The 21,954-nt window shown below is 36.2% G+C and overlaps 1 protein-coding gene across 1 annotated transcript in view; it reads right to left on the bottom strand.

Annotated features, from left to right (window-relative positions):
* Positions 1 to 242: 242 nt before the first annotated feature.
* LOC132370183 (putative heat shock protein HSP 90-beta-3) overlaps positions 243 to 21,954 on the bottom strand; it is a 108,700-nt gene continuing 86,988 nt past the window's right edge. Inside the window, 2 exon segments of the mRNA XM_059929926.1 lie at positions 243 to 571; positions 574 to 837. Of these exon segments, the coding sequence (XP_059785909.1) occupies positions 519 to 571; positions 574 to 837 (317 nt within the window). The 3' untranslated portion in view covers positions 243 to 518.

Here is a 21,954-nt window from a genome sequence, read left to right as displayed (position 1 = left end):
AGTACAAAAGAAATACAGGTGTTATTCCTCTTGTGAATATTATTTTTCTGCCAATTATTACATATATATGGCATCATCAATTAGAATGGGTTGTTTTAAGGTGAGATTGGTTGCACATAATTTGATATCTGATACAGCATCAAGTGCACTCTCACTGAATGGTTGACAGCTTTAAGGAATGGAAACATTTTGGGCTTTGTCCCTGGTAGTGGCAGTATGTGGAATCCACTGTTGATTTTTTTTTTTTTTTAATAAAAAACCTGCATCATCTTTATTTTGCATACTTTAATTTCAGAACAAAACAAACAAAAAAACACAATACACAACATTCAAACCCCTTGTCAAATGTGGAAAGGAATAGGGCTTGAGGCCCTTATATCCTGCCTTAGACAGAAGGACAGAAATAAAACCACTAGACATCAGCCGAAGGAACCAAGTGGGCCAAGGCCACTGGGGCTGCTGCTGGGGGAGCCATGGGGACACTGTACAGAGGGAACAAAGTCTGCAGGTAGAAATTCCTAATCTACTTCTTCCATGCGAGAGGCATCCTCATCACCCTCAAGGGGGGGATCTCATCAGGAACAGCAGTACTGGGCTCCTCTGCTGTCACTTCATCTTCATCAGTGCCCAAGCCTAGCTTGATCATGCGGTAGATGCGGCTGGAGTGGGTCTGGGGATCCTCAAGCGAGAAGCCGGAAGAGAGCAGTGCAGTTTCGAACAGCAGCACCACCAGGTCCTTGACAGCCTTGTCATTCTTGTCTGCCTCTGCCTTCTGCCGCAGGGTCTCCACAATGGGGTGGTCAGGATTGATCTCCAGGTGCTTTTTGGATTTTGTGACTAGTTACAGAGAATTTTTCCCTGGACTTGCAGTCACAGAATAGATAGCTGCAAGGCAATATCTGGCGGACGGCTGAGAAAGTAAAGCATGAAAAATGTGGGTGTAAACGAGAGAGCTGAGTGTCAGAAAACCTTGAGCACCTGGAGCTTTCTGAGGGGAAGATATGGTTGAACAAATGGAAGAAATACCTGTCCCTCCAATTTCACTGCAGTAATTGAGAAGAGGAGACAAAAAGGAGAGAAATTATTGAAATAGGAAATGACTGAAATAGGAGATTTTTGTAAAATCACAAAATGGATTTGAGGACGGTTTTTTAAGATGTGGAAATACTTGTTTGGGTCTGACAATAGTAATTTAAAAGGAGTTCTATAGTTTTTTTTTTCTTTTTTCCCTAATCTGTTTCAATTTTATTGATTTCAATTCAATGCATTCTAAGGACAACTGTAGGAATTTTAGGAAATGGGTACCTCCCTGGTAAAAAACCAGTGAGAATAATTTTGCTTTATTTGGGTAAAGATTAATATAGAAATATATGAGAATAATCATCTATGTATCACACTCTATATTTTACATGGGATACCTTTAGAAAGGTCTCATTGTAACCGTGACCAAGTAGCATCCTTATATCTTCTAGAACATGGAATCATATGAATTAGGTTTCAATTATGGTATATGATGTTTTTAGTTTTGGAGGTTGGAAAGCTCTTTGAAATCACATTTCTATAAAGTGATTTTTTAGTGTGATGTATCTTCCTTCCTTTCCTTTCTCCCTCTACTTCCCTTTCTTCCTTTCCTTCCTTTCCCTCCATCCTTTCTGTCCTTTCTTTCATTTAGAGATTGTTTTCAATTAGTATGCATGCTGCTTGCCAAGCTGTAAAGTAATACCTAACATGTGTTCCTTAAGTTGTATGCAGGGTCACCTTTTTGATTAAGGACTAAAGAGTCCTCATTGGGTTTCTTATATGAACTAAGAGCACTCTCAGCCATTTTATGCAATCAAAGAAACTGAGGAAATTTGGAATTAGTTTTACTCTTGTGAGGTGATGAAGATAAGATAATTGGAAAGAAATTATAATCTTTATTGACCCAGCAGTTTGCTAAACGTGAATTAGGATTTGTCAAATTTTAAGGCTTGTTGAGTGTTTGCTCACTAAGAACAAGATAGAGGAATAATCATGGTCTAAAAGGAGAACTTTTAAGTTTTCAGAAAGACTTCCTGCAGTGAGATATTCTATGAAACCGTATACTCACAACCTTAAGGGAGGTCCTTAGTTGTGTTCTTCTGGCAAGTCTTCCACATTGAGTGAATTCGTCTCATTTCTTGACGTGGGTTGTTTCTTGAGAATAGTTTGACTTAGCGTTAAAGGGGGTTAATATCCTATGCAACCAAAAGGGGAGAATTTATAAATTAACTCAAGGATACTAAGCAGGAGATGAAACCCAGATATGCCTGAATGAAAGTTGTGGATTGGTCAAGGTTATGATTATATAGAACACTGATAGAACAACAAGCTATGCATCAGTTTGCAGTGTCTGGAGCGAATAGACTGCCGCTCTCCCCCAACAGCACCTACCAGTGCTTTAATACTTCCCAGTTTCTCTGTCAAGAGACGAAGGTGAGGGAATCAAGTGTCTATATTTGGCAGAGAGAAGTTAAATATAGCTGTTGCTTGTGTTGAACACCTGTATGTTCTAGGCATTGGGCAAGGCACTTTTACCTTGTTATTTTTAATCCTTTTAACAAATCCCCCAAATCCCTGGTTATTTTCTATAAATTCTGATTTATTTTTTACCTTCATAGCACTTAAAATGATTAGTAGTTATCCTGTATTTGTATGTTTATGTAATGTCTATTTTCTTCACTAAACTAAAAGCCCTGTCAGGGTAGAGACCAAGACTATTTTGTTCAAACCTATATACCCAGTTTCTAGCACAGTGCATGACATGTACTAAGTTCCTAGTAGATATTTGTTGAATAAATAAACAAATGAACAACAACAAAAACAAAAGATAAAGGAAAGAAGGAAGGAATGCAAAGAAAAAAAAGGCAGAGCTGGGATTCAAACACAGTCTGTTTGATTTCAGATCACATCTCTTCCCACTCTAGAACACCAGCACAGTTTCACTTCATTTAGAGTATTCTTGATTATATACTTAACTGATAAAATTTCCCTAAGTTCAGCTGTCTTAGAGCCCCTCAAATCTGTTTACATCTTATTCTGAGAACTCTTACATCTTACCCTGAGACTGAATGCCATGAAAAAGGCTGTCCCATCTTTTTGTCATCCTGTTGGAATATTGCAACCATTTTATGCTAACAGTTCTCTCCAGAAATACAGATTTCATATTCTAGATTTTGGGGTTTCTGTTTCTCCTACACAAAGAGAGTGTACTTCTTTCTTTCCTTCTCTGAGTTTGACCCTTAATTTAGATCGTTGTGCTGCTAAATTGACTTTCAGTAATGAGCAGAGTGATTGTTGCATGCCCTGCTGAGTTTTTTGCTTGAGGAGATGTGTGTCACTCTTACTTAGAGAGAGCCTGTGGGAGGAGTCAGGCCAACCCAAGGGGCTCTTATCCTGGCAGGTGCCAGGCACTGGGGCTTGGTTTGGTTATTCGGCAGTGACTTCTTTCCATTTACTTCATTTTTACTGCTTGAATTTTTCCTTGACAAATATCATTGTCAAGAAGTTTTTTGTTTTAATATTGGTTTTTGCATGACGCTATCAACCATTTCATTTCCTTTTATTCCTGGTGTCATCTTTTAAAAAAGCCTTACTGTGTTTTTCCATTCTATTTCCCAGGATGGGAGGAAATGTAAGAATGTAGAGAGTAAATGCAAGGTTCATAGTGTGGAAAGGTGTCATTGTAGTTAGGCTTCCAGCGATGCTATGTAGCCTTGAAAGCGTACATTTTTATGGCTGTATAGATGTGGTTAGTTCAAACAGGAATTGTGTATCTCCCAGGTATATTGAATGGATACATATTTAAATCTTGATGTCAACTTAAAAGAGTCCTATTTAAATTCCCAAGAGGGTACAAGAAACAGATTTTTGTGATGTGAAGCAATAACCATCTTTTCTGGACCAAATGACGATTTTGGAAGCTCTGGCCATCTGGGAATCTATCATTTGAAGCAGCCTGGCCTACTTGGAAGTTAGTATCTTAGTGAGGAGTGATCTGAGCCATTAAGGTCTTCACATTGGATGGTGTAATCAGTGGTCAATCTGACCTCCAAGTTGCCCTCTGAAAACTATTTAAAGATGTGTGTATCTGTTTTGCAGTTATGGTAAATCCTTTTTTGGTAGCAAATATTTTCTTCCAAGGAGAGGGCTTAGCATCTGTTGGAAATTAATTCAACTCCACAAATATATACTGGGTGCTGAGTGTATTCACAACAGAACATTAGATGCTGCATTGGAAACAAATGCAAGTGTACAGAGTTCCTGCCATCAAGAACCTTAGAATCTAGACATAATTATTAAACTCTCTTATTCCTTTTTGTGTCCCTGTGTCTAACTCAGTGTGTGGCTCAAAGGAGGGATTAATAAATGTTAATTAAGTTGAATTGATTATTGCAGAGGAGATAAGCAGAGGAGATATGTAATTCCCTATGCAGAATATGTTAAATGCCTTAGTAAAATAAAAAATTGTATCTAGGGAGTTCGTAAGAATTAAAGATACATCCCTTAAGAAGGACCTTAATTTAGGAAGCAGACTTTTTGATATTCTTTGAAAGTTGAATAGAATTTTATCAGTGGAATAGGAGATACAGAGAGAGGTGCATCCTGGTAGTGAGAGGACTAGCACAAGCATGGGTATGGGACAGATGGAAGGAAACAGGGAAGTATGGGATAGAGAACAATGAGAAGTCCAGTTTGACTGAGGTATAGGGTATCTATAAGCTAGAAAACTTAGTGTGATCATATCATTGTGGTCCATAAGGCTAAGCTAAGGTATTTGGTAGATCTTAGGGGGCCATCAAACCAAATAGCTGAGCGGTATAGCAAGAGCTTTGCTTTTGAAAAATTTTTGAAAAATTAGTTCAGCCAGCAGTTTGTAGAGTAGATTAGAGGAAAAACAAAAGACTTTAACTAGAGAAACACCTTGTAAGATACTTCAAGCAGGAGGTAAGAGGTTTAAACAGGAGTGAAGAGTGGGTATTTTGAGAACAGAATGTTAGGAACAGAAAGAAGAGACTTTGCCAGTGTGGCATCAGTAAGACTAGATTATATGTGGTGGGGAGCATGAGGAAAAGAAAGGAGTCAAAATTACTCATTGCTTTTTCCTGTTCCTGTTATTCATCACAGCACTGAATTTTTGAAAAGGCAGAGGGAAAATATCTTGCTAATTATCTCTTGTCAACGCTCAAATCCCTTGCATCTCATTGGTTAGATTCCCACTGAAAATTGAGGATATTTTTTCTTCCCATGGAGGCCTGGAAGGAAGATGTGTTTTTAAAAGAATGAGAATATACTTAAAGATAAAATTACTTTGATGATTTAAAGGCATAACATAAACACAGAAGATATTAACACTAGGAGCTCAATCAAGTGCACAGGCAGGGCCTTGTTGATTTCAGGGGCATAAGGTAAAACTTGGCTACCATGAGTGAGAAAAGTGAAGATACTGGAGATTATGGCATTCCTATCAGGTGGCTTTCACGTAGGGATTAGTACCTGACATCTGTGAGGAATAAAACGGGTATGCACAGATAAAATGATGAGTACAACTCCCTGGTTATATTGCTACATTCTGTCCTCCACAGAAGGTATAGTCACAGCAAATATCATGCTTTGGATATAGGCCCTCTCTACTTGTCTCTTTCAAGGGAAAAGGAAATAGTGCAGGAAAATACACTCATGAGTAAGAAAAGACATTGAAATAAGATTTAAAAAATAGACTTTTTCAAGGAAATGGGATAAAGTCAAGTTGATTTTGAAAAGGATCCTTATCATTCTCATTACCTTATCATTCAGACTAACACTAATATGCAGTAATTAATTTATTCATTCACTCAATAAGAATATGAATTCAGGACTCTTCTGGACATGAGGTGGAATTTAAAATGGTAAACAAAGAATTAGTCATCAGGAATTTATAATCTATTGTAGGAGGAGATGAAATATACATATATGAAAAAGAGCAAAAAAGTAACTGATAAAAAACCTAGTAATTCATCTCTGGGAAGTGCTTTGCCCATTGTTTCTTCTTGGAGACCTATGGTAGCTGTTCCTGTCCATTCAACTGTCTGTACCTTAGCCTGCTGACAAACTGAGCCCCTTGCCAGTACATCATCGAAGGGTGCTCTTTCATAACCTGTGTATGACTTAAATATCTGTCTCATTTGTGCCTAGCAAGTTGTTCATATTTTGTAGCACATAATAGGTTCCAGTAAAATGCTTTTTGAATGAATAACAGAAACTCTACCTCTTCTACATTCTATCAATTAAGATATTTTGGGTTAAAAAATCTTCTTTAAAAATTTATATATCCTATGGGAAAGTTAAAATCTATTACTTTTTCACATCTTAAGCTTTTTATATGCCTTTAAATTTTAAAACTCCAAAACAACTTTTGAGTGCCTTCTGTGAATCAGAACTGTATTAGTTACTTCATATTAGTTTAAAAATATACCATGTGGAATTCCTGCCACCCCTGGATACTGCTGTGTAATAGCTGTGATCTTAGGCAAATCATATAGCCTCTTGGAGCCTTAGCTTCCTCACCTGTAAAGTGAGAATATTACCTACTGCATGTTTTTTTAATCGCTTTCTTGAGATATAATTGGCATATAATAAACTGCATATATTTAAAGTGTTTAATTTGATGTTTTGATGTACATATACACCAGTGAAGCCATTTCCACAGTCAAGGTAATTTACATATCCATAACCCCTAATGGTTTCTTAATGCCCCTTCAGAGTCCCTTACTCCTACCCCTCCTTGATCTGTTTTCAGCCTCATCCCCAGGCAATCACTGATCTGTTGCCACTATAGATTGCATTAAAAGTTTTGGTTTATGTAAGTGGAATCATACATTATGTACTCTTTTTTGTCTAGTTTCTTTCATTCGGCATAATTATTTTGAGATTCACTCATGTGCATGTCAATAACTTATTTTTAAAATTGAGGAGTAGTATTTCATTGTATGGATATACCACAATTTGATTATCCATTTAGGTTCTTTCTAGTTTTTGGCTATTACAAATGAAGCTGCTTTGAACATTTGTCTTTGAATGGACATATGCTTTCTTTTCTTTTGGGTAAATACGTAGAAATGGAATGGCTAGTTTACCTAGGTGCATGTTTAACTTTATAAGAACTGCTGATTTTTCCAAAGTGGTTTACCATTTTACATTCCTACTAGCAATGTGTAAAAGTTCCAGCTGTCCCACATTCTTAACGACACTTTGTATGTTTAGTCTTCAATTTTAGCTATTCAAGTGGTTTGTAGTGGTGGCTCATTGTGGTTTTAATTTTAATTGCCCTAATGGCTGATGATGTTGAGCTCTTTTCATGTGCTTGTTTGTCATCCATGTATCTACTTTGTTGAAGTGCATTTTACATCTTGCTGTTTTTTTAAATTGGGGTTGTCTTCTTTTTTATTGAGTTGTAAGAGTATTTTTTTATATTTTTTTAAAATACAAGTTATTTATCCGATAATGTTTTGTATATATTTTTTACTGGCCTGTGGCTTGCCTTTTAATTTTAAGTGTCCTTTGAGAGCAGTGTTTTAAATTTTGACAAAGTCCAATTTATTGCTTTTCTTTTCTTTTTTTTTTTTAACGTCTTTATTGGAGTATAATTGCTTTACGATGGTGTGTTAGTTTCTGCTTTATAACAAAGTGAATCAGCTATACATATACATATATCCCGATATCTCCTCCCTCTTGCGGCTCCCTCCTACCCTCCCTATCCCACCACTCTAGGTGGTCAAAAAGCACTGAGCTGATCTCTCTGTGCCATATGGCTGCTTCCCGCTAGCTAGCTATTTTACATTTGGTAGTGTATAAATGTCCATGCCACTCTCTCACTTCGTGCCAGCTTACCCTTCCCCCTCCCTGTGTCCTCAAGTCCATTCTCTATGTTTGCATCTTTATTCCTGTCCTGCCCCTAGGTTCTCCAGAACCATTTTTTTTTTTTTTTTTAGATTCCATATATATGTATTAGCATACGGTATTTGTTTTTCCCTTTCTGACTTACTTCACTCTGTATGACAGACTCTAGGTCCATCCACCTCACTACAAATAACTCAATTTCATTTCTTTTTATGGCTGAGTAATATTCCATTGTATATATGTGCCACATCTTCTTTATCCATTCATCTGTTGATGGACACTTAGGTTGCTTCCATGTCCTGGCTATTGTAAATAGAGCTGCAATGAACATTGGGCTATATGACTCTTTTTGAATTATGTTTTTCTTAGGGTATATGCCCAGTAGTGGGATTACTGGGTTGTATGGTAGTTCTATTTTTAGTTTTTTAAGGAACCTCCATACTGTTCTCCATAGTGGCTGTATCAATTTACATTCCCACCAGCAGTGCAAGAGGGTTCCCTTTGCTCCACACCCTCCCCAGCATTTATTGTTTGTAGATTTTGGATGATGGCCATTCTGACTGGTGTGAGGTGATACCTCATTGTAGTTTTGATTTGCATTTCTCTAATGATTAGTGATGTTGAGCATCCTTTCATGTGTTTGTTGGCAATCTGTATATTTTCTTTGGAGAAATGTCTATTTAGGTCTTCTGCCCATGTTTGGATTGGGTTGTATGTTTTTGATATTGAGTTGCATGAGCTGCTTGTAAATTTTGGAGATTAATCCTTTGTCAGTTGCTTCATTTGCAAATATTTTCTCCCATTCTGAGGGTTGTCTTTTCGTCTTGTTTATGTTTTCCTTTGCTGTGCAAAGCTTTTGTTTCATTAGGTCCCATTTGTTTATTTTTGTTTTTATTTCCATTTCTTTAGGAGGTGGGTCAAAAAGGATCTTGTTGTGTTTTACGTCGTAGAGTGTTCTGCCTATGTTTTCCTCTAAGAGTTTTATAGTGTCTAGCCTTACATTTAGGTTTTAACCCACTTTGAGTTTATTTTTGTGCATGGTGTTAGGGAGTGTTCTAATTTCATTCTTCTACATGTAGCTGTCCAGTTTTCCCAGCACCACTTACTGAAGAGGCTGTCTTTTTCCATTGTATATTCTAGCCTCCTTTGCCAAAAATAAGGTGACCATATGTGTGTGGGTTTATCTCTGGGCTTTCTATCCTGTTCCATTGATCTATATTTCTGTTTTTGTGCCAGTACCATACTGTTTTGAGTACTGTAGCTTTGTAGTATAGTCTGAAGTCCAGGAGCCTGATTCCTCCAGCTCTGTTTTTCTTTCTCAAGATTGCTTTGGCTATTCGGGGTCTTTTGTGTTTCCATACAAATTGTGAAAGTTTTTGTTCTAGTTCTGTGAAAAATGCCATTGGTAGTTTGATAAGGATTGCATTGAATCTGTAGATTGCTTTGGGTAGTACAGTCATTTTCACAATGTTAATTTTTCCAATCTAAGAGCGTGGTATATCTTTTCATCTGTTTGTATCATCTTCAATTTCTTTCATCAGTGTCTTATAGTTTTCTGCACACAGTATTTTTGTCTCCTTAGGTAGGTTTATTCCTAGGTATTTTATTCTTTTTGTTACAATGGTAAATGGGAGTGTTTCCTTAATTTCTCTTTCAGATTTTTCATCGTTAGTGTATAGGAATGCAAGAGATTTCTGAGCATTAATTTTGTATCCTGCTACTTTACCAAATTCATTGATTAGCTCTAGTAGTATTCTGGTAGCATCTTTAGGATTCTCTATGTATAGTATCATGTCATCTGCAAACAGTGACAGCTTCACTTCTTCTTTTCCGATTTGGATTCCTTTTATTTCTTTTTCTTCTCTGATTGCTGTGGTTAAAACTTCCAAAACTATGTTGAATAATAGTGGTGAGAGTGGACAACCTTGTCTTCTTCCTGATCTTAGAGGAAATCTTTTCAGTTTTTCACCATTGAGAACAATGTTGGCTGTGGGTTTGTAATATATGGCCTTTATTATGTTGAAGTAAGTTCCCTCTCTGCCTACTTTCCAGAGGTTTTTTTTCATAAATGGGTGTTGAATTTTGTTGAAAGCTTTTTCTGCATCTATTGAGATGATCATATGGTGTTTCTCCTTCAATTTGTTAATATGGTTTATCACATTGGTTGATTTGCATATATTGAAGAATCTTTGCATTCCTGGGATAAACCCCACTTGATCATGGTGTATGATCCTTTTAATGTGCTGTTGGATTCTGTTTGTTAGTATTTTCTAAGGATTTTTGCATCTATGTTCATCAGTAATATTGGCCTGTAGTTTTTGTTCTTTGTGACATCTTTGTCTGGTTTTGGTCTCAGGGTGATGGTGGCCTCATAGAATGAGTTTGGGAGTGTTCCTCCCTCTGCTATATTTTGGAAGAGTTTGAGAAGGATAGGTGTTAGCTCTTCTCTAAATGTTTGATAGAATTCGCCTGTGAAGCCATCTGGTCCTGAGCTTTTGTTTGTTGGAAGATTTTTAATCACAGTTTCAATTTCAGTGCTTCTGATTGGTCTGTTTATATTTTCTATTTCTTCCTGGTTCAGTCTCGGAAGGTTGTGCTTTTCTAAGAATTTGTCCATTTCTTCCAAGTTGTTCATTTTATTGGCATATAGTTGCTTGTAGTAATCTCTCATGATCCTTTGTATTTCTGCAGTGTCAGTTGTTACTTCTCCTTTTTCATTTCTAATTCTATTGATTTGAGTCTTCTCCCTTTTTTTCTTGATGAGTCTGGCTAATGGTTTATCAATTTTGTTTCTCTTCTCAAAGAACCAGCTTTTAGTTTTATTGATCTTTGCTATTGTTTCCTTCATTTCTTTTTCATTTATTTCTGATCTGATCTTTATGATTCGTTTCCTCTGATCTTTATGATTTGTTTCCTCTGCCAACTTTGGGGTTTTTTTGTTCTTCTTTCTCTAATTGCTTTAGGTATCAGGTTAGCTTGTTTATTTGAGGTGTTTTTTGTTTCTTGAGGTAAGATTGTATTGCTATAAACTTCCCTGTTAGAACTGCTTTTGCTGCATCCCATAGGTTTTGGGTCGTCGTGTTTTCATTGTCATTTATTTCTAGGTTTTTTTTGATTTCCTCTTTGATTTCTTCAGTGATCTCTTGGTTATTTAGTAGTGTACTGTTTAGCCTCCATGTGTTTGTATTTTTTACAGATTTTTTCCTGTAATTGATATCTAGTCTCATAGTGCTGTGTTTGGAAAAGAAACTTGATACAATTTAAATTTTCTTAAATTAACCAAGGCTTGATTTGTGACCCAAGATGTGATCTATCCTGGAGAATGTTCCATGAGCACATGAAAAGAAAGTGCATTCTGTTGTTTTGGATGGAATGTCCTATAAATATCGATTAAGTCCAATTTGTTTAATGTGTCATTTAAAGCTTGTGTTTCCTTATTTATTTTCATTTTGGATGACCTGTCCATTGGTGAAAGTGGGGTGTTAAAGTCCCCTACTATTATTGTGTTACTGTTGATTTCCCCTTTTATGGCTGTTAGCATTTGCATTATGTATTGAGGTGCTCCTATGTTGGGTACATAAATATTTACCATTGTCATATCTTCTTCTTGGATTGATCCCTTGATTATTATGTAGTGTCCTTCTTTGTCTCTTGTAATAGTCTTTATTTTAAAGTCTATTTTGTCTAATATGAGAATTGCTACTCCAGCTTTCTTTTGATTTTCATTTGCATGGAATATCTTTTTCCATCCCCTCACTTTCAGTCTGTATGTGTCCCTAAGTCTGAAGTGGGTCTCTTGTAGACAGCATAGATACGGGTCTTGTTTTTGTATCCATTCAGCCAGTCTGTGTCTTTTGGTTGTAGTATTTAATCCAATTACATTTAAGGTGGTTATCAATATGTATGTTCCTATTACCATTTTTTAAATTGTTTTGGGCTTGTTATTTTAGGTCTTCTCCTTCTCTTGTGCTTCCTGCCTAGAGTAGTTATTTTAGCATTTGTTGTAATGCTGGTTTGGTGATGCTGAATTCTCTTAGCTTTTGCTTGCCTGTAAAGGTTTTAATTTCTCTGTCGAATCTGAATGAGATCCTTGCTGGGTAGAGTAATCTTGGTTGTAGTTTTTTTACCTTTCATCACTTTAAATATGTCCTGCTACTCCCTTCCGGCTTGCAGAGTTTCTGCTGAAAGGTCACCCATTAACCTTATGGAGATTCCCTTGTATGTTATTTGTTGTTTTTCCCTTGCTGCTTTTAATATTTTTTTCTTTGTATTTAATTTTTGATAGTTTGATTAATATGTGTCTTGGTGTGTTTTTCCTTGGATTTATCTTGTATGGGACTCTCTGCTCTTCCTGGACTTGATTGACTATTTCCTTTCCCATATTAGGGAAGGTTTCAACTATAATCTCTTCAAATATTTTCTCAGTCCGTTGTTTTTTTTTTTTCTCTTCTTCTTCTGGGACCCCTATAATTCGAATGTTGGTGCATTTAGTGTTGTCCCAGAGGTCTCTGAGACTGTCCTCAATTCTTTTCATTCTTTATTCTGCTCTGCAGTAGTTATTTCCACTATTTTATCTTCCAGGTCACTTATCCGTTCTTCTGCCTCAGTTATTCTGCTATTGATCCCTTCTAGAGAATTTTTCATTTATTGTGTTGGTCATCATTGTTTGCTCTTTAGTTCTTCTAGGTTCTTGTTAAACATTTCTTGTATTTTCTCTATTCTATTTCCAAGATTTTGGATCATCTTTACTATCATTATTCTGAATTCTTTTTCAGGTAGACTGCCTATTTCCTCTTCATTTGTTAGGTCTGGTGGGTTTTTACCTTGCTCCTTCATCTGCTGTGTGCTTCTCTGTCTTCTCATTTTGCTTAACTTACTGTGTTTGGGGTCTCCTTTTCACAGGCTACAGGTTCATAGTTCCTGTTGTTTTTGGTATCTGCGACCAGTAGGTAAGGTTGATTCAGTGGGTTGTGCAGGCTTCCTGGTGGAGGGGACTGGTGCCTGTGTTCTGGTGGATGAGGCTGGATCTCGTCTTTCTGGAGGGCAGGACCACATCCAGTGGTGTGTTTTGGGGTGTCTGTGACCTTATTATGATTTTAGGCAGCCTCTCTGCTAATGGGTGGGGTTGTGTTCTTGTCTTGCTAGTTGTTTGGCATAGGGTGTCCAGCAGTGTAGCTTGCTGGTCGTTGAATGGAGCTGGGTCTTAGCGTTGAGATGGAGATCTCTTGGAGAACTTTCGCCATTTGATATTATGTGGAGCCAGGAGGTCTCTGGTGGTCCAATGTCCTGAACTCTGCTCTCCCAACTTAGAGGCTTAGGCCTGACACCCGGCCGGAGCACCAAGACCCTGTCAGCCCCATGGCTCAGAAGAAAAGGGAGAAAAAAAGAAGAAAAGAAAAGAAAAGAAAGAAAGAAGGAAAGAAAGAAAGAAAGAGTTATTAAAATAAAAAAAATAAAAGGAAATTATTAAAAATAAAAAATTAAAAAGTAATAAAAAAAAAGAAAAAATACGAAAGAAGAGAGCAACCAAACAAAAAAACAGATCCACCAGTGATAATAAGCGCTGAAAACTATACTAAAACCAAAATACAAAGAACAAAAAACGGACAGACAAAACCCTAGGACAAATGGTAAAAGCAAAGCTACACAGACAAACTCACACAAAAAAGCATACACATACACACTCACAAAAAGAGAAAAAGGAAAAAATATATATATCTATATATAAAAAAAAGTAAGAGAGCAACCAAATCAATAAACAAATCGACCGATGATAATATACTCTAAATACTAAACTAAGATAAACATAAAACCAGAATCAAATTAGATGCAGAAAGCAAACCCCAAGTCTACATTTGCTCCCAAAGTCCACTGCCTCAATTTTGGGATGAGTTGTTGTCTATTCAGTTATTCCACAGATGCAGGGTACATCAAGTTGATTGTGGAGATTTAATCCACTGCTCCTGAGGCTGCTGGGAGAGATTTCCCTTTCTCTTCTTTGTTCGCACAGCTCCTGGGGTTCAGCTGTGGATTTGGCCCCACATCTGCGTGTAGGTCGCCTGAGGGCGTCTGTTCTTCGCCCAGACAGGACGGGGTTAAAGTAGCAGCTGATTAGGGGGCTCTGGCTCCCTCAGGCCCGGGGGAGGGAGGGGTACAGAATGCAGGGTGAGCTTGTGGTGGCAGAGGCCGGCGTGACGTTGCAACAGGCTGAGGCGCGCCGTGTGTTGTCCCAAGGAAGTTGTCCCTGGATCATGGGACCCTGGCAGTGGCGGGCTGCACAGGCTCCCATGAGGGGCGGTGTGGATAGTGACCTGTGCCTGCACACAGGCTTCTTGGTGGTGGCAGCAGCAGCCTTAGCGTTTCATGCTCGTCTCTGGTGTCCACGCTGATAGCCGTGGCTCACGCCCGTCTCTGGAGCTTGTTTAGGCGGTGCTCTGAATCCCCTCTCCTCGTGCACCCAGAAACAATGGTCTCTTGCCTCTTAGGCAGTTCCAGACTTTTTCCCGGACTCCCTCCCGGCTAGCTGTGGTGCATTAGCCCCCTTCAGGCTGTGTTCACACAGCCAACCCCAGTCCTCTCCCTGGGATCTCACCTCCGAAGCCCGAGCCTCAGCTCCCAGCCCCAACCCGCTCGGGCTGGTGAGCAGGCAAACATCTCAGGCTGGTGAGTGCTGGTCGGCGCTGATCCTCTGTGCAGGAATCTCTCCGCTTTGCCCTCTGCACCCCCGTTGCTGTGCTCTCCTCTGTGGCTCCGAAGCTTCCCCCACCGCCACCCCCTGTCTCCACAAGTGAAGGGGCTTCCTAGTGTGTGGAAACTTTTCCTCCTTCACAGCTCCCTCCCAGATGTGCAGGTCCTGTCCCTATTCTTTTGTCTCTGTTTCTTTTTTTTTCTTTTGCCCTACCCAGGTATGTGGGGAGTTTCTTGCCTTTTGGGAAGTCTGGGGTCTTCTGCCAGTGTTCAGTAGGTGTTCTGTAGGAGTTGTTCTACATGTAGATGTATTTCTGATGTATTTGTGGGGAGGATGGTGATCTCCACGTCTTACTCCTCCATCATCTTTAAGGTCTCCCCCTCTTGCTTTTGTTTTATATTTCATGCTTTTTATGTTACATTCAAGAAATTTTTGCAAAACCAAATGTTACTAAGATTTTTTTCTATGCATTCCATTAGAAGTTTTATAGTTTTAGCTTTTAATTTAGATGTATGATTCGTTTTGAGGTAATTTTTGTAATAGGGTGAGGTGAAGTTTGTGGTATATATTTTGGCTTATGGCTCTCCAATTGTTCTAGTGCCATTGTCTGAAAAGATTATCTTTTTCCCCATTAAATTGCCTTGGCACTTTTGTTGAAAATAAGTTGACCATATATATATAGGTTTATTTCTGCAGTCTGTATTCTGTTCCATTGATCTATTTGTCTATTTTTTGATGCCATTATCTTGATTACTTGATTACTGTAGCCTTATATTGATACAATGAGTTGTGAAGTATTACCTTCTATACAATTTTCTGGAAGAATTTGTGTACAGTAGGTATTATTACTTTTTATTTTATTTTACTTTATTTTATTTTATTTTTTTTTTTACTGTGAGCAAGGACTTTTATTCAGAATAACCCTTTAAAATACTCAAAAATATTGACATGCAGAGCTGTGATTTATTACTTTTTAAATACTTGAAAGACTTCACTAATGAAACCATCTGAACTTGGAGTTTTCTTTTGGGGAAGGTTTTTAACTACAAAAACAGTTTTAAAAAATAGATATAGGGCTATTGAGGTTAGCTATTTCATCTAAGTTATGTGGTTTATTTAAGTGCATTTTATCTAAATTTTTTAATCTATTGGCATAGATTTGTTCATAATACATATCTTTTAATATTTGTAGAATATTTATTGATGTCGCCTCTCATTTATGCTATCTGAATGTAAATACATCAAATTTAATATTGCTTTCCTTTTTTCTATTTTATTGATTTCTGCTTTTAATCTTATTATTTCATTTTTTCCTGTATATTTTGGGTTTATGTTGCCCTTCTTTTTCTAGTTTCTTAAGGTGAAAGCTGAGATCATTGATTTGAGACCCCCTTTTTCAATATAGGTTTTAGTGCTATAAAATTTACTTCTAAATACTGCTTTAGCTGTGTTCCATAAATTTTAATATGTGGTGTTTACATTTTTATTCAATTCAAAATACTTTCTAATTTCCCTTTTGATTTCTTCTTTGATCCGTGTGTCATTTAGAAGTGTTATTTCCTAATATTTACAGATTTTCAAGATATCTTTCTGTTATTGAATTACTAGTTCTTTTGTTGGTTGGCAAGTTCTATCAATGTAAACTAGGTAAAGTTTGTTGACAGTGCTGTCCAGGTCTTCAATATCCTTACTGATTTTTTTGGTTTACGTGTTCTACCCTTAATTGAGGGAGAGAGATTTTGAGAACTCTGATTAAAATTCTTCCTGAAATTTTATTAGTTTTTCTGTATTTTGAAGCTCTATTAGGTGGATACATGTTTAAGGTCATTATGTCCTCCTACTGAGTTGACACCCTTATCATTGTATAAAAATCCCTTTATCCATAGTAATATTCTTGGCTTTGAAATCTACTTTGTCTGGTAGCCCTGCAGGTTTCTTTTTATTAGTGGTACCATGGTATATATTTTCCATCCTTTCACTTTTAAAGTATTGTGTCTTCATTTAAAAGTGGATTTCTTGTAGCCAGCATGCAGTTGAGTCTTGCTTTTTTATCCAGTATGACAATCTCTCCCTTTTAATTTGGGTGTTTAGACCATCTACATTTAATGTGATTATTGACATGGTTGAGTTTAAATATATGATATGCTCTTTGTTTCTTGTTTGTACCATCTGTTCATCATCCTGTTTCCCCTTTTTCTTGTTTTCCTTTTAATTTATTGAGAATTTTTATGATTTCATTTAAAATCCCATATTGGCTTCTTAATTTTTTTGTTTTAATATATTTTAGTGGTTGCTTTAGTAGTTATAGCAACCCTATACAACTTATCACAGTCGTACTTCAAGTAATATTATCCCACATCACACATGGGATGAGAATCTTACAATAGCATACTTCCGTCTCTCCCTCCTAGCCTCTGTGCTATTGTCATACACATTACTTCTACATATGTTAAATCTAAAGATAATTTTTATTATTTTTGCTTTGAATAGTCAATATTTTAAAGATATTTAAAAAATAAAAATAGTCTTTCATACTTACCCACATATTTACCATTTTCAATGTACTTTATTTCTTTGTGTATATTCAGATTTCCATTTGGTAAATTACCTTCTGCTTGAAGGACCTCTTTAATATTTCTTGTAGATTATGTCTGCTGGTGAGATGGTGATACTTCCATCACCTTTTATATTTCTGAAAAATCTTTATTTTGCTAGGTATAGCCTTTTAGATTAACTTTTCGTGGTTCAGTAATTTAAAAAATTGATCCATTGTCTTTTGGCTTGCATTGTTTTCAGAAAGAAGTCTGCCTTAATTTTTATTATGTTTCTCTGTGTATGATGTGTCATTTTCCTCTGGCTGCTTCTAAGATTTTCTCTTTTTACATTGGTTGTAAGCAACATGATTACTATGTGCCTTAGTGTAGTTTTCATAATGTTTCTTGAGCTTGGGTTTTTTGAGATTCTTGTATCTGTAGGCTTATAGTTTTTGTCACATCTGAAAAATTTTCAGCCATTATTACTTCAGAATTTTTTTTTTAACTCCCATTCTTCGTGGAATCCAATTACACACATATTAGGCAGCTTGAAGTTGTTCTTCAGTTCTCTGATTCTGTTCACATTTTTTCATCTTTTTCCCCCCCATCCTGTTTCATTTTGCATTGTTTCTATTGATAAGCCTTCAAGTTTACTTGTCTTTGTCCTGCAGTGTCAAATCTGCTTTTAATTCCACCCCTGTGATTTTTCATCCCAGACGTATTTTTTATCTCTAGAAGTTATAGTTGGGTCTATATTGTATATTTGATATCTCTACTTAGTATGTTCAGTCTATTTTAGTTTCATGAACAAATAGAATGCAACTAATAACTATTTTAATATCCTTGTCTACTAATTCTATCATCTGTGTCATTTCTGGACAAGTTGCAATTGATTGCTTTTTCTCTTCATAATGAGTGGTATTTTTCTGCTTCTTTGCATGACTGGTGATTTGTTATTAGATGCTAGAAATTGTGTGAATTTTACCTTGTTGAGTGCTGAATCTTTCAGTATTTCTATAAATATTTTTTGATGTTTTTTCTGGTATGTAGTTAAGATACTTGGAAACAGTTTGATCCTTTCAATACTTGCTTTTAAGCACTGTCAGTTGGAACCAGTGCAGCCTATAGTGTAAGGCTAAGTTTCTGCACTGCTGAGGCAATACTCTTTTGAGTATTCTGTCCAGTGCCCCTGGCATTGTGAAGTTTTACACTTTGATGATGGGAAATTGAATTATTCCTGGATTTGTGTGAGCTCTGGGGATTGACTTCTCTGCTCCTTTTTAGGTATATCTTTCCCTAACTTTGGTTAGTTTCCTCACACATGTGTGCTTATCAGTAATTGTGAGGGATTCTCTGCAGACCTCTGGAAGTTTATGTGCAGGTCTTTCTCCTCTGTTACTTTGCCCTACCAACTATATCCACCTTGGCCTCCCTAGACTCCCAGCTTCGTCTTCTTAACTCAGTGAGGCCATTAGGATTTGCCTCTGTACACTGCAGTTGGTAATTTCTTTCTTGAGGCAGTAAGCTGGGACAACTGTAGAGATGACCTCATTTGTTTTTCCTTTCTCAGGAATCACTTCTTCATTGCTTGATGTCCAGTTTCTGAAAACTGTTGTTTTTATATATTTCATCCAGTTTTTTTTAGTTGTTTAACCCAAGAAGAATCCAGTCCCTGTTAGTCCGCCCTGGTCAGGAACAGAAATGTCTACATATGTGAAGAAAATACATGATATATATTAAACATGCAGTATATTGAGTGCTTCACACATAGAAAGTATTCAATAATCAGTCACTATTGCTATTTCTTCACCTGCATCCTGTTCAATAATGAAGCTTTATTTTATATACCACCTTCCATATGAAGGCTTCCAGATGAATTATTACTCTTTATTCTTTGTACTCACATCACTTTTTTTTACATACTTTCATGATGACATGGATCTACATTATAAATTTTGGTTTACTTGTTTGTATTTTGTGGTAGATTGTAAGCTCTTAGACAAATAAGATCTATCTTGTTTATCTATCATTAGTTTCCAGCATATAGTAACTGCTTAGATCTTTGTTGCATAAATGAATAGTTGAGAGTATCTCACACCTTTTATGAAATATTCAAGAGTAGAATTTTTGGTTGGGAAGGAAAGAGAGATGGTTTAGTGGATGAGAATATTTGAGCAGAATGAAAGTGTAGAGGAGTTCCAGAGAGCAGCATGAGAGCAAAAGGTGGTTGGCTGAGGTTGATAATATATAATAATGATAATGATAATGACAATCGTACTAGTAAATACTACTACTACTACTTCTAAAGTTATTGTGAAGCTGAGAGAGGATAGAGGAGTATAGAATGGAGACTAGGAAAGACTTATTGTAGTATGTCAATGCAACCATTTTGTGATACCTTCAGCACCTTGGTGAATATAGATGGTAACGTTGGTAACATTTCATAAATGTATATTGTGTGAATCAGTGTAACTTGAATTGTTGTAAAAGAGGCTTTTAAACAAAGTGCTGAGAGAACACAGTATACTTTTTGGAGTATACTTGTGAACCTTGGAAGGAAGTGATAGGGATGGATTAACTGAGAAGAAGCAGAAAGAAATTCTATATAGTGGAGAATAGCATAAACACAAAAAATACTATAGGCGATAAATAAGCATAATATAACAGAAAGAACAAATGGACCTTGGAGCTGGGTTCAGTAGGGCTTCACTTTTATCTCTGTCACTGGTGTAACTCTGGAAAATTACCTAGCCTGTCTGAGACTCAATTCCCTCATCTGTAAAATGGGTGTGGTTGTTGGGAAGATTATATAATGCATAGAGTAAATTTATTTTATGTTGCAGATAGTGGGTCCAATAACTATTAGTTTCTTCTTTTTAGACATTCTATATCTTCTGATGAGGAAAGAAAAATGCTTCAAGAAGGACTTTGTGACCCCTCATCACTTTGTATAAGAGCCCAGGTATAATATATAATTTATGAGTATAACTAATGTTCCCATTTATTTCCTATTAATAAATGAGGATTTATGGCAAATGAGGATTGCATTGCATTTTTGTGGTCTAATACTAAGACCTAAGTAACTTTAACACCCAGTTGCTTTACATCTTCTAGTTTTAACTTATGTTTATAACTATTAGGATTATTGGCTAAACTTTACATACAAATGAAACAATTTTACTACCACAATTCAATATTTTTCAGAAATGTTTCTATTTATAGGGAATATATCTACTGAATGAAAGATTGGAAAGATGAGTGTCAGAAATCCTAAAATTTTTCAAGTCTGGAAACTACTTGTATTCTTTTAAATTATTTGTTTTATGAATAAAATCAGTTTTGATATTAATTTACCATCATGGAAATCATATAATACAAGGTACAGAGTAAAGTTTAGAAACTTTTGACTTTTAAAAAGTAATCATACTTTAAATTTCCAATTGGTTTATAAAAAAAAATTGTTAATGTGCACTTACAAAAATATTTTGGATACATGGAGATTTTAAAAGGAGTTCTAGCATAACTAAAACAGAGTAATCTTTTATTTTTTTCACTGAAGGAAAAATTCAGGACTCTTCCAGTTAAGTAACTCTGTCCTTGGTTTAGAGAACTGAAGAATTTGCATAGTCAATAGAATAAAAATTGATAAGCCATAGCAGTTTTGGAGCCAATTTTCAGCACTGTTTTTGGTTCTTGAATACTTGCATTGACATGTACAACTCATAGGTATAGTGCATAATGTTGCTGATCCTGCCAAGTGAAGAACCACCTTTAGTCATCTACCTAGTATCTCAACTGCTGGGTGCTGAGTTGGCAAGGATCTGGCATGTGGTAGCACCTGACTTCATCTGCTGTCTTCACTATAGACTGGTTCTTTGCATTTATGAATCTTAGTCTGGCCTTGATGACAGTTTGCTTGGTTGAAAGTCACCTTATTTTTAGTTTAAGACGTGTTGCCTCCATGATACTTGTAAACATGTTGAGAGGCTGAGTTTTGATGAATCTCACAAAACTCCTCAACAGGGCATGAACTGAAACCAAGGAGCTGACAATATTAATAATTCAGCATTTGGCAGTATTGTGGATATTAATGCATTCATAGTTCATCTTGACAAACCTGGGCCCAATCACATGTGAAAATGAGTTTAGTCATCTAATTTTAGTTTCTGGTGAGTATTTTTATACTTTTCTTTCAAACTGTAGATGAAATGAAGAAAATATTAGTCACTTCTTAGAAATGCAAGGTTCATAGCCCACATGACTATGTGTTGTGAAATAAAAAACGCTTTACAATAAATTACCATCTTGATTTAATGAAATAATGCATAAGAATTCTTATAGTGCATTATGGCTGATTTGTGATATTTTAAATTGCCCATTTATTCATAATTTCAGAGTGAAGTACCTGTTTTGGTATTTCAGCTAAACATGTAACTCTTAACTTTAAATAACCAGTAAATTTACGTAATCTATGCAGGTAAACTATATAAAGCATTTATCATAAAATTTAAAACATGCTAATAATAATACATGTAATAGCTAAGTATATTCAGTATTTAGGACTTAAAGTTATTTTACAAATATTGCTTTCATGGGGAAATAAATGTATCTTCTTGTAATCTTCTTGTAATAAAATGCCACAGGAGTGACACAATTTTATTTAATTATTAGTAACTCCAGGACACACCGCATAATATGTGGGGCCTAGAAATAATACGGCAATGACTGAAGTGGAAAGATCTTGCTCCTTAAAATTTGGTGGCTTGTTGAGCTGTCTGAATCATCTATGTCCTTCTCACACATACCCAAATACATTTTATGATCACAAAAGAATTA

Source organism: Balaenoptera ricei, chromosome 8 (assembly GCF_028023285.1).
Source record: "Balaenoptera ricei isolate mBalRic1 chromosome 8, mBalRic1.hap2, whole genome shotgun sequence".
NCBI lineage: Eukaryota > Metazoa > Chordata > Mammalia > Artiodactyla > Balaenopteridae > Balaenoptera > Balaenoptera ricei.
Note: the sequence above shows the minus strand (reverse complement) of the source record. Positions and strands in the feature narration are given on the sequence as shown.